Source organism: Prionailurus viverrinus, chromosome B4 (genome assembly GCF_022837055.1).
Source record: "Prionailurus viverrinus isolate Anna chromosome B4, UM_Priviv_1.0, whole genome shotgun sequence".
NCBI classification, from domain to species: domain Eukaryota; kingdom Metazoa; phylum Chordata; class Mammalia; order Carnivora; family Felidae; genus Prionailurus; species Prionailurus viverrinus.
Genome location: NC_062567.1, coordinates 9,593,804 through 9,606,810, shown reverse-complemented (window position 1 = coordinate 9,606,810; position 13,007 = coordinate 9,593,804). Strand labels below are relative to the sequence as shown.

The following is a 13,007-nucleotide window of genomic DNA, read 5'->3' as shown; positions in this document are numbered from 1 at the left end:
CGTGGACGGTTAGACGTTCTGACCCCTGACGTCCAGCAGATACACGTAAATCGCTTTCCTCACAATCCCTGCCTCTTCTGTTGGTCCTCACACGTCCCCTCGGACTGGCTGTTAGGTTCTGTCCGCGCCCGCTGGGTCAAGGGGTGAGGGATCCCTTGATGGGGCTCTATTCAGTTTCTAGTTTGCTGGAGGGCCCGTGGGGAAGCCTGGAAAAAGTTGACGGCCCTCTGGGAGTTGAATCATAGGACAACAGGACCAGAATGGGCTCCACTGGCTGCATTCGGGCTCCCGTGCCTGGCAGACGTTTTTGTCTCTGTAAATTTCTCTGGGGTGACTTTAAACCAGGCTTTACGGAGCCTTAGTATTTGACAGAAGGGAAAGGGGAGCTGATGTGTATTGAGTGCCTGCGGTGTACTCAAAGGCTGGAAGCTTTTTCTGACATTTATAAGTTTCATATATTCTTCACTGCAACCTTGCGAGGGAAAGAGCCGATCTCTTAGTTGCACTGATGAGGCTTAGAGAGAGTAGGTGCTCTGCCCGGAGTCCCACAGCTGAACGAAGCTGCGCTCTCTGGCCTCCGGAGTCCTGTCCTCTTCCACCGGCCAGTGGTTCTGAGAGTGCTGCCCTCGGACCGGCAGCTCGAGCATGTGTGGTTTGGGATCTTGTTACAAATGCAGATGCTCCGGCCCATCCATGACTTACTAAATGAGACAAGATGGGGGGAGGGGGGGTGGGCAGGGCATTGTGTTTTAACAAGGCCTCCAGGGGATTCTGATGTCTGCTCAAGTGTGACAGTCCCTCAACTATAGCCCATGATGCCTCTTCCTCCTTTTGAGTCGGGAGAACCCATAGTCCCAACCACAGTGATCTGCGTCCACTCCCATTTCTTGGTCTTCGGGGCGGCAGCTACCCTCTCCGTCCTTATTACAGGTCGTTATGACCCTCCCTCCCATACCATCCACGGGTCAGGTCCGTCACGCGTGGTCGGGCAGCTACTGCAAGGCCTCAGGCCCGAGAGTGGCACGGAGATTAAATTCATAGGAGAAAGTACGCCAGACCTTGTGTATCTTGGTATCTCCAGTGGCCAAGCCATTTCTCCCAAATAAGGAACTTCCCATTTCAGGGTCTTTGTCGGGATGGTCCACATTTTCTGAATTCTGCCCAGTCTCCTCTAATCTGATTATATGACTGTTATTTGCGGGAGGGCAGGCCTGAAAGGAGTGAACGCCCTTGAGCTGGCCTTGAAACCCGCCTGTGTTCCACCACAAAGAGCTAGTGAGGAGGCTGGACAAATTGGAAACCAAGCTGTTTGGGTCCTTGAAGTAAACGTTTATCAGATTGAGGAGGTGGACGGTCGTAAACAACCAGCAACTGTTCTCTGCGACGTGATAGGAAAAGGAGAAATGGGTACAAAGTGCCAAAGCCCGCCTTCTGAACAAAACCAAAGAGGAGGCTTTTGAGTCACTCTTGGGGCTTGAAAGTTCTGCGTGAGTTCTGTTATTTGTCACTAACGCTTGGGTGTATAGTCGACTGATCTTTGCAATGTATTAATAAGCTACTAATCATGTCTGTGTCAGTTCCTCTCTTTAACATGACCTCTCTTCTCTTCCTTCTTCTGCTTTCCTTTGTTCAGAGAAGCAACAGAAAACTCACCCATTATGGATGGGTCTGAGTCTCCAACTCACCAAAGCACTGATGACTAGAGGTATTGTAAGGGGGTGTTCGGTTCTCCCCGCCCTCCCCCTCTCCCCCCCCCCCGCTGCTCACGAGTGTGTGATCTCACATGTGCTGCATGTGTCGCCCTTGTCCGCATCGTAATTTCCAGAAGCAGCTTCTGAATGGTGTGGAAGGCGTTATTCTTCTGTCTTATTTCTAGATACCTGGGGAACTCTATGTTTATATGTTTTGACATGAGATGTTAGATATTCCCACTGCCACTTCCCAGAAAAGACCTCACTGTGTGTCGTAGCCCTTCCCAGACTCTGTACGCAGATACTTGCAGAAGCTTTTACTGGTGTCATGGTCAATGTCCAGGAAAAGAGGAGCGTCCTACAGTTTACACGGCAAAGCACCTAAACCAGACTGAGTTGATCCAGTCACCTGCACGTCACCCCTGCTTTCATCCTGCATTCCTGAGGGACAGATGTATACTTGGCCACATGGCCTGCTGTCCAAAATGTCCCTAGATAAGCATCACTGTCCTCACTACTTGGGAGCTCATTGGAAATCTGGACTCCTGAATTTGAGTCTGCATTTCAACGAGACCCCTGGTCAATCCAAGGCACATTCCAATTTGCACAGCACTGCCATGGTGGCCATAAAACCCGTGCTACCTTGTCTGGGTCTGGTTACCAGGGACCAGAATCTAACTGGCAGACAAGACGTTGAAATTTAAATAGCATTGCAAAGGTCAACTAAAAAGATAAGGATACCATTCAGAAGTGGATAAAAAGTTGTAAGCTTATGTAACCAGAAAATTAAAATCCTATGTTCCAGGAACCATGCTGGAGACCAGAGTTCCAAGGGGAGGGGAGGACCCTGGCTCCAGGGCCATACCTCTTGAACCTGGCCTCCACCTCCACGGCCTGGGGTGGAGGGACCTGGAGAAAGGGCCATTGCAGGGGCAAAAACACAGATGCACGATGCACAGGGCGTTTGTTTGGTAACCACCATGTTGCTGTGGATGAGGAGCCAGACTTCCACCTAAAAGGCAAGGTAGGATGAGGTAAGGAACAGTTCCGAGGTGGCAGATAGGGAATTAGGAAAACAGGGGCTTAGCCCTGGAGAGGGAGATGGTGTTAAGAAAGCAAACAACATTCCACTGAGGCAATCTGAAAGATTCTGTTGGCTTTATTCACCAATTTATGAATGAAGCAGCCTCTTGTCTAGCAGAAGAAAGGAGCTCAGAGGAACTAGGCAAAATGAGACTTTTATAGCCAGGAGGGAGAGGGAACAAGGAGGCTCCACTAGACAAAAATCGGTTGGATATGGCCAAGTCACTTTCCTTCAGGGAATGGCAGGGGTCTGTCAGGCAGACACCCTAACTGGTCAGTGGATTCCTGACCGACTGGTTTAAGACTCCACTTCTGAGAGAGCCGAAGTTCGGTGAAGTCTGTTCTGTGACGTGGACCTTAGCGTGAGTGACTCCATTTGGGGCCTATTTTCTTGTTTTCAACATGTCCCTCCTTTTGATCCGATTCTCAGCCTGAGAGATGGGATCACAACTTAAGGCATTAGGGCCGCTTCCCTCAAAAGCTCGGGTGTTCTTGTGGTCTTTTGCCAAATGTCTGTGTGGTATTCACAGGTCATGACATCAGGTTCGTTCTTTCCGTTGGTCATTCTCTTTGTTCCTTTTCTGAAGTTCTGTTCTTAGGGGGATTATTTGCTAGGTGGTTAATGGCTGCGAACATGGATTGAAACCTTTTGAGGAAAAAAAAAGGTAGAGAGACGACTGTCATTATAGCAGGATCGTGCCCAATGTCTGGAGTGCGCGTTTAAAAAAACTTTTTTAACGTTTATTTTTGAGAGAGAGTGCACGTGAGTGGGGGAGAGAGAGAGCAGGACACAGAATCCGAAGCAGACTCTGAGCTGTTGGCACAGAGCCCGACGCGGGGCTCCAACTCACAGACTGTGAGATCATGACCCCAGCAGAAGTCGGACACTTAACCAACGGAGCCCCCCAGGCGCCCCTCAAGTGCACTTTGGAGCCGTGGTCCCCAAGACCCAAACCAAAGGAAGACCCCACCGAAGGAGTCGCTTTCTTAAGTCAGCTGGGTTGTGTAGTGATCTGGTTTAGCCGCGTGTCAGCTCCCCCAGAAGCATCTATCCTAGGAATTACTGGTAGGTGGCTATTGCTTTAGCAACGGATTCTGCAACATCTTCAGGAGTGCAGGAGAGGTTCCTAATTGTAGCCTCATTTGCACTTAGTCCTGTCTAGGGGTTCTGTCAAGGGAAGCAAACTTTGAATATGAATCCTTCAGGCTAATTCCTATTTAAGGCTTGGGACTCCCAAGAGCACCACCATGGAGGCCAGTAAAACTTGAGGGGCTGTAGACCCCACAGGTGGTTTTATTTGGTTACCCTTCCCTTGTGTCCCTGTCTTTGGATAGAGCCTGGATGCCAAGTCCCCTGGGTCAGAGGTTCTTAACCGGGGACTGTGACATGTCGGAGAAGGGGCTGGGTTTGGCCCGGAGAAACCGAAACAGTGGGAGTGAGGCAGAAGTTTGTGACGGGCAGAACTATGGGATCACAAGCACCATGGGAAATCCAGTCTTTTGGAGGTTAGATCACCTTTCTCTCTGCGGTGGCCTGAGCTATGTGAACAAGCACATTACCTTTTCAGGGCAGGGCAAGGAAAATGGTGGACAAAATCTTGAAGACACTTCAGGGAGTAAGACTTAGGTAAAAGATGATCAGAAAGCGAATGAGAAAAGAAACTTTCTTACCCCCCATCTTGGGAAGAAGCAGTCGACCTCTCTTGCTGGTGCATTTGAGTTTGAGGTCTCCGGCTTTTGTACCGGACCCAAAGTCAGATGGAGCCTTCCTCAGTTGTGACATAGGCACCCCGGGTTCAACACCTTCTAATTTGGCAGGAATGTCAGCGGTCCAGAGTTCTTGGTAGGGTTCTTTCCATGCGTTTCAGTTTTGCAGAATCATCAGAGTAAAACAATCAAGGGTCTGTAAATGACAAAATGCTAAAGTTCCGATTGTAGTTCACTATAACGGAATTGATGAGGAAATCTGGTTACTTCTGTGATACACACAATTTAAAGATAATAACTAGATGTCTGAATAATATTATACCAGGACATATCAGATTTCTAGACACTTCATACAATTTTAGACTGTTTATACTAATAACATGACCCATACAAATAATCTAATAAGGTTTTTATCACGTATTTGACAATGCTTCCCATGTAGTTTAACACAGCAAATAAACCTAATTAGTATAGCATCTTTTTTTAAGGTGAGAGATAAATCCTTTGGGATTTCCCAGGGACACTCTAGGAAAATCTCAAATTTCTAGGGAAATCTCAAAGTTACCTTAAGGTCAGGAAGACACCCTTGAGAATCTGGTTACGAGAAACTGTCTAAATATCAACAGGTTTGAACACAGGACTAAATAGGATCACAGATCATTATGAAAGAATACTTCATTAACATCCTGTCACTTTGGTTAGGTAGATAAAGGCAAATAGACAAAGTGACAGAGTTGTGAACAAAACTTAGCTCTTTTACTAGTGAGAAGACTGGGTTTTCTTATGTAATGGACGACTTCATAAAGACCACATGAAGCACGATAAATTATTTTGCTACAACACAAAATCTTGGCTGTCCAGGCTGATTACTTGAAAGGTAAATCTTTTACAGTTGCTTATCAAAATCAGACCAAATGTCCAGGAACACTTAGTCCTTTCAAGAGAAAACCAAATTCTATTTTTGCACCCGTGTGCTTTGGATGATAAAACGCATTGGGGCACGGGGGTGGCTGGGTCAGTTAAGTGTCTGACTTCAGCTCAGGTCATGATCTCGCGGTTCAGGAGTTCAAGCCCCGCATCACGCTCTGTGCTGACAGCTTGGAGCCTGCTGCGGATTCTGTGTGTGTGTGTCTCTCTGCCCCTCCCCCACTTGCACTCTGTCTCTCTCCCTCTCAAAAATTAACATTAAAAAAAAACCCCTCATTAAAAAACTTAAATCCATTCCCATCTTAGCCAACTTGACCACATATCAAATTCCCTTCGCAAGATTCCTTTTACACAAACCACCTACCAGTTTTTTAGATCCCTTCAGATTTTGTTCCATGGAACAAAAAATTGGTCGGTGGTTTGTAGAAAAAAGAATCTTGGGAAGTAATTTGAGAATGTGGTCAAGTTGGCTAAGAGCAACCAGTCATTTTGCTTCACTTGCCTACTTTTCATCCACACTTGTTTCTTTTTATTATTTATAAGTAATTTTAATTACATATATTGATGAGAATTCTTAACCCTTAGAATTCTTCATTTCTAGTAAAAACTATTAGCAATCGTGAATGGTCTCTTACACTAACGTTCTGTAGATTTGCAAACTTATAAATACACTTCATGATTTCTAGAAGTAAATTCTTCTTCATAGTAAACTTTCCCATATGGACTCAAACAGGTGTACTAATAGGCCCAAATATCTTTATGGCCTCTGTAAAAGGAAGTGAAAAGTGGATAAATCTGTGTCCAGTAATGAACACTTTAGTATTTTATTTGGAAATGAATCAGTGAAAGTCCATCCTTAACTTAGCTCACTATAAACTTTCAGGCTTCAAGTGACCAAAAAGATTTTGCAAACTTAAGAGAGAAAGAGAGCACAGGGGAGAGGGACAGAGGGAGAATCTCCAGCAGGATCTGCGCCTGGAACAGAGCCCGACACAGGACTCTATCTCATGACAGTGAGATCACGACCTGAGCCAAAATCATGTGTCAAACGCTCAAGCAACTGAGCCACCTGGCCACCCCTGAAGACTATTTCTTAAGCAGACTGACCCATAAGCATAACTATTGTTGAAAAGTTCATTTATGAACCTTTATCATCCTTCTGTTTAAATTTCGTGTTCTTAATTTTTAGATTACTCCTAACATCTCATGAGCATTAGACAGCTGACTGTCATCTTAAATGATCTTTTTGTGGCCAATTCCGTAATAGACAACATGAGCTTATTTGCCTTTTAGTTAACCTAGGAAGTAAAGGAGTATTGTATTTCACACTGGTAATTCTAAAGACATGCCTATTGTAATGAAACTAAGCAACTGAAATTAGCTTTCATTTCCCGAAGATTACCCTAGACCACGTGAACTTGAGAAATATTTGGGCTAGCATTTATTCTTCTTAGAGTGTACATCATCTGTATAGCCCTTGTTTGTCTTTGAGCCAAATAGAGCTCTTGACCAATTCATTTTGTCAGTACCATCCAGAGGCAGAGAAGATCCCAAGTGTATCACAGGCACACATACACTTACAAGATCATGGACACAGATACAAAGATCTTAGAACTTGTGTGTGAAATTTTTAGCCACGAGACAGGCGAAATACTGTAAAGCTCACCCATTTATAAGAGGATCACATTCACATCATGCTTCTGGTAAAAGGGTGAGTCAAGGGGACTTCAACTTTTCACTGATACTTGTGAAGACAACATTTTCCACCTTGGAGAACACCACTCTCCCACAGTTTTTCCCTTCTGATGAGAACAACTTTGATTCCTAGAGAAAACCAAACATAACACTTCCATCTCTACGGCACAGAGAAAGAACACAAGTTCGGTGAAGAAGGAATATTGTTACCCTAAGGCCAGAATTTTACAATACCCACAAGCCTTTTGAGATGGATAAGGGGAGGTTTGGGGATTGGTAAAAATGATAGGTGGGCTTTGAATTGCTTCCACTTGAATTGCTCCATTTCTGTTCTTGCAAAGACTTGAGTTGCAAGACAACAGGTGTGTGTTTTTAACATTTATTTATTTTTGAGGGAGAGCACGAGTAGGGAGGGGCAGAGACAGACAGAGAATCCCAGCCAGGCTCCATGCCGTCAGCACAGAGTCCAATGTGGGGCTTGAACTCACGAACTGTGAGATCGTGACCTGCGCCAAAATCAATAGTCAGACACTTAACAATCTGAGCCACCCAGGCACCCCAAGACAACAGTTTTTAATTTCTCAGAATTGGGTTGCAGCCTGAGTGACATCACAGCCTCACCCACCCATCCTGTTATGTTATATTCAGCTTCTTTATCTCAGGGAGATCTTTCTCTAAGATGGAAATCATTAGGCTTCTACTAATTTAGAGCTGCTGATCTTTGTGATGTTCTTCTTTCCCTCTGGGTACGTAGTTCCATTTAGTCTAGGGGGGAAGATCTAAAAGAAAGTTTCTGTCAGGCTGTGAATGTCAGCTTCCAATGTAACCAACATCTGACCACAGAGCTATTTTACAAATCCTTTCCTATGTCCTGTCCCGTTTCAGGTGGGACACTCAATATTCCTGGCAGTATGAACCCCATGGATGCAAAGGCATCCGCAAAGAGGGTGCAAAGCATACTCCCCTCCTGAGATGCACAGCCATTCCCAAAGACGGCCAAAAGGAATACAGGTGTCCCTGGAGAGTAATAGGTCTAGATAAGGCAAGGAAGGGAATATGAAATTTCACAGTCGTCTCTCAAATGGGCACAACATAGACTGAGGAAAGGTGCCTCTGGTGAGGATCCCCACCCTTTGCCCGCTTCTGCCACTTCACCAGGACCTCCCCTGAAGGGTCCTCCTAAGCAAGCGGAGCGTACAGCCCTGGTGGCTACCAGAACAGGGCAAGGCTTTCCATAAATTTCAATTTTAGTTTCCCATTGGCTGTTTAATAAAGTAATAGGTAGCAGGTTCCCAGAAAAGCCCTGAGTTCCGTCAGCTCTGAGAAGGACTCGTACAGAGGCCCACATTTGAGGCCAGTAACTGGGCAGACTTTTGGCTATGGTCATGTAGTCCCTTCCGAGCAGAAAGGCAGTTCAGAGGTTTAGTGGACCACAAGTCCTCCAAGGCACAGGAGGGTGGGGGGAAGCAGTAAGAGTCACATCGATCTTTAGACTCAAAAGGACCAGTGACTGCACCTTGGTCCAGGAAAATTCCCCAGTGGCACAGAATTTTCCTAATGGGGTTTGAGTGATGCTGTTAGTCTTTTCTACTGGTCCCGGAGGTTGAGGACGATACGGCAAAGCCACCTCTGAGGTGGAGAAAGGACTACGTGGCCAGGAAAATGACTTCCAAGGTCACTGCAAAACAGGGGGAGGCGCCACATGTAGAGATGATGTCTGCATATAATTTTTTTGCTACAAAACTGGCAGTTTGTTGACAAAAAAAGCTTCTACCCAGTGAAAAACATCTAGACTGTGACCAATATGTATCTGTTCACTTGTTCTTAACGATTATGTTTATGTTAGTCATGAAAATTTCTCAAGACCTTAAACAGCTGGCCAACATCTTAAGTTATCTTTCTGGCTAACAAATTTTGTAACAGAGATGACATGAATTTAAATAACTAGTAAACACGGGTAGAATAAAAGTTGTTTCCTACGTTATATTTAATGCTGATAACTCTGAAGACATTACTATTTTAATTAAACCTACAAACCTGAGCCTTTATTTACTGAGGATTTATCCTAGGTCACATGAACTTGAAAAATATGTGTGTTGTTTTTCTATTTGTGACAGTTTTAGAATACGTCATTTAATAAGTACTTCTCTTTAAGCAAATTAAAACTCTTTTACAAGTTAAGTTTAGCAATACCGCCCAGAGCCAGAAAAATGTCACGCATTTACAACATCGATCCCTAGACACATAGATGGATAGAGATCCTAATCACTTTTGTTTTAAATTTTAGCCACGAGACAAGTATGATCATGCAAAACTCATTCATTACTAACAGAACAGTTGGAATAATTTCAGGTTACCTGCTCAGACAGCCAAAGCATCTGTAGCGAAGACATTTAAGATGTTCATTGGCCTAAGTTCCAAATAGCCTTTCCACCCCCCACCCCAACCCCTGTCTGATACAAATGACCTCCCTGAAGTTTGCATTTCAAAGAGAGGACCTATCAACGAAGTTCCTGCAAGTAGAACATTCCCAAGAAGAGCTTTGTTTCTTAAATCCAGATCTCTTAAAATACCTGTAGGCCTTTTGAAATGAATGGACAAGGTTTGGAAATTGGTAAAAATGGTAAGTGGGATTTGCATTGCTACTACAGCTACCTTTGTTCTGATCAAGACTTGATTTGTTCTAAGACAGGGACCCCTGTTTTTAATTCCTCAGGAAATTGGGTTGCAACACAGGCCAACCCACCCATCCAGCTACATTATCTTTGGTTTGCTTCTTTATATCAAGGAGATCTTCAACTAGGATGGAAATTAAACGATTCATAATGTTCTACATTTACACCTTTGTCTCTGGCTTATTCTAGTAATGCTTCAGAATGTTTTTCTTTACCTCTGGGTACATAGTTTAATTTTGGCCTAGAGGGGAAAGTTCCCAAAGAAATTGCCATTAGGCTCTGATGGTGACTATGCGCTTTCAATTTGGCCAACTTCTGACCAAAGAGCTACTTAAAATCGTATCTTGTCAGGTTTGAGCTCAAACCGTAAATATTCCTGGTAGTATGGAACAACGCCGTGGACACACAAGGTGTCCTCAGAGAGGGCACAAAGAACACTACTCTCGAGATCTAGAGCCACTCCCAAAGATGACCAGAACAAAGACAGCCCAATTCCCAAGCACTGGCAGTAAGCATTGGAACCCCAACCGGAAATGGAGTTCAGCTGGCATTTCTGCCTGACCACACACTGGGGTTCCCAACGCAATGGTTGCCAAGCCAAGCCCCCAGGACACAAGAAGGCAACAGCTGCCCCTGGGAGGGAAAGGGTCAGTAAGCTGTGGGTCTGGAATTGGGAAGGAAGGGACGTGAAATCTTACCTTCCTCTCTTGAGTGGGCCACAGTAACTTGGGAGAGCAAACTCCGGTAAGGATTCTCGCCCTTCTTTTTCTAGGATTCCCATCTGTGGGCTCTGGAGCAAGTGGGGTTCAGAGTACAGAGTGTAAGTTGTGCATCTCACAGAACTTGACAAGGGGTCCCTTTAATTTTAGTTTCCCCTTAGCTGTTCCAGGAATGACTGGTAGTGGTTACAAGAGAATCCCTCAGAATCCCATCAATCCTGTGAGGGGCCTGTATGGGGGGCCTCCTTTGACAGACTGGTGTGAGTGTGGTCATGTAGTCTCTTCCGGGTGGAAAGACCATTCAGACAGAGGATTAATACTATGAGCACTCGGGTGTAGAGGAGGATAAAGGGGAGTTCCAGGAGTCCCAGCAGTCATATGGTCTCGTTTTAGGTACCTCTTGGGTCTTTAACTTTTCATTACCCTTTTGCAATCAATCTTTCAATAAAGCAGTTTGGGGATCTTGAAGCCTTCTGGAGGCTTCTGCATGCTGACTGAAATAGGTAACCCGTTCTGTTTCATTTGGGAACCCTTGCATTCAAGTGCACTTCTTAAATGAGGGAACTTGTCTAACTGGAACATTCCTTGTAATGACCACTGCAATTCCAAGTTGTCTTCAATACTGCCGGTCCGTGTGCATGAGAGACCGTAACTTTTTTTTTCAGCATAAAACCACTGGGGTTTTGGGGTGAGGGTCACCCTTAGAGCATTGAGATGCCTGGGATCCCATCTTTAGAGTCTTCCCAAGAGTGCCGAATACTTAGGGTGCGGACTTGGGTTTTGTTTGACAGTGTGCCTTTCGTGGGAAACGTCCTCTTCACGGAGGACAGCCTTTGCCCTACTTGTCTGACCTATGACCTGGTGTCCCTTGTTGCACGGAATCGTCTCGTGGGTGGCAAGTGAGCTGCTGTGAAACTTGCTCGTCTGTCCACGCCTTATCCTTACACAGTGGTCTTGTACTTTGGAGAAGGCGGTCTCTCCTGGCAGCGTCCGTGGTCCAACAGTAAGTTCACTGGCTTGAGGACAGGAGCCATTCCGGGCAGATGTTCACTATGCCGGAGAGAAGTCTCAGTCTCCCGTAAATCAGGCCCTTCCAGGAAATCGGTCCAGTTTTCAGTTCCCTTCTCCTGAGGACACAGGCATGAGCTTCTCCGTTTCGTTTCCTCCGGTTTCATTTTAGGCTGAAATCCTTTCACACAACAGCCCTGGTGATTCTAGCTTGCTTTATGAACATCTTGCCATCTTTGTAGTCACGTACAGCTTCCGGGACCTACTTCTTAGACATAAAAGCAGTTGTGCCGAAACGGGGCACACTCAATTCTTTGGAACTGGAGGATCTCATTTCGTCGCCTAAGCCTTAGGTTTGTCAGAGACAAGTTGACAGTTAAGAGGGACGTACCGCTGGGCTGGGAATCTTGCGGTGTTCCACCGTGTACCTCACTGGGTGGAAATTTTCTTGAGGTTGGCGGGTGACCTAGTGTCCATCTAGGCCATTCCGTAACCAGCTTATAACGGTCGAGTTGGGTGGCCATGCGCTCTAACCGCTTTTAGGTGCCCACCGACTTTCCAGCTCTGGTTTCTGAGCTGCCCATTAACAACAGATTTATTATTCCTTTACCTCATGTGCACGCTCACAGACCCGCAGTGAGCAAGGAGAGGATACTGCGGACTGGCCGTGACGAGGCCTTACGTGCGCACCACCCGTGGTTCCCAGCACACAACTGTGGACTGAACGAGCACACGTCAACGGTGGGCGCCGCGGGCTAGCCGAGGGCTGGGGACTCAGGTTCCAGGTGGAACCACCTGCCAGCTCAGGCTGAGCGGCTAGGCCCTGGACTGGGGTTGCAGAGTAAGCAAGGGCTGAGGACTCGCCCGGCACCTCCTGGGAGTCCAAACCGAATGTTACCGCTGGACTTGGGCAGCCGATTCGATGGGGACCTTAAGGCCAAGAGGGCGGAGCTCGAAACAGAGAGGTACTTACCCAGGGCCCTCAGAGATGGTGACAAAGAGAACTCAAGGGGTTTGCAGGTACCAGGTCTCTGTTTCTTGTCCCTGAAGCTGGCTGAAGTCCTCTTTGGATCCCACGGCCGCCACCAAACTGTCAAACAAAATTCAACTGAGTAAATTTTACGTTTAAAATTTTAAAGCTTGTTGACTTTATTCAGTCAAGTTGCAACCACACTCCTTGAGGAACTAAAGACAAGCGTCCCCCGTCTTACAAACCCAGGCTCTACAGGAACAGTAACACAGCTCTGGAAGCAGTTGCCAGCCCACCCCATTTCTTACCAATCCCCAAACCCCCCTATTCATCTCCAAAAGCTTTGCAGATATTTTAAAAGATCAGGATTTAAGAAACAAAATCCTTCTTGGAGAAACTTGCCTTCTTTCCCTGTATCTTTGAGATGGAAATGCTCTCTCTGGTCTCCTCCTGGAACTATCCCGAAGCCCAGTTCTTTGACGTGCAAACTTCAGGGAGGTCATTCTTGCCAGGAGCAAAAAGCTAGGGGGGA

At 46.0% G+C, this 13,007-nt stretch overlaps 1 protein-coding gene and 1 long non-coding RNA gene across 11 annotated transcripts in view; one reads left to right on the top strand and one right to left on the bottom strand.

Annotated features, from left to right (window-relative positions):
- FRMD4A (FERM domain containing 4A) overlaps window positions 1-13,007 on the top strand; it is a 331,019-nt gene that overhangs the window by 315,329 nt on the left and 2,683 nt on the right. For 2 of the 9 annotated variants that reach the window (XM_047864924.1, XM_047864922.1), the window contains exon 23: window positions 1,634-1,705. The exons of the other annotated variants lie outside the window; for them this stretch is intronic. In XM_047864924.1, coding sequence (XP_047720880.1) covers window positions 1,634-1,703 — 70 coding nt within the window. In that variant the 3' untranslated portion in view covers window positions 1,704-1,705. The remainder of the gene's footprint in view (window positions 1-1,633; window positions 1,706-13,007) is intronic. 9 annotated transcript variants of the gene reach the window in all.
- Window positions 2,833-12,754, bottom strand: LOC125169525 (uncharacterized). Of its 2 annotated transcripts, XR_007153718.1 has the most exons (5): window positions 12,479-12,754; window positions 10,477-10,568; window positions 7,075-7,232; window positions 4,446-4,677; window positions 2,833-3,420 (listed from the first exon to the last, which is right to left on the bottom strand). It is a non-coding gene; the product is annotated as an uncharacterized LOC125169525 (long non-coding RNA). The 2 variants fall into 2 exon arrangements; XR_007153716.1 differs by having other exon boundaries at window positions 10,477-12,753.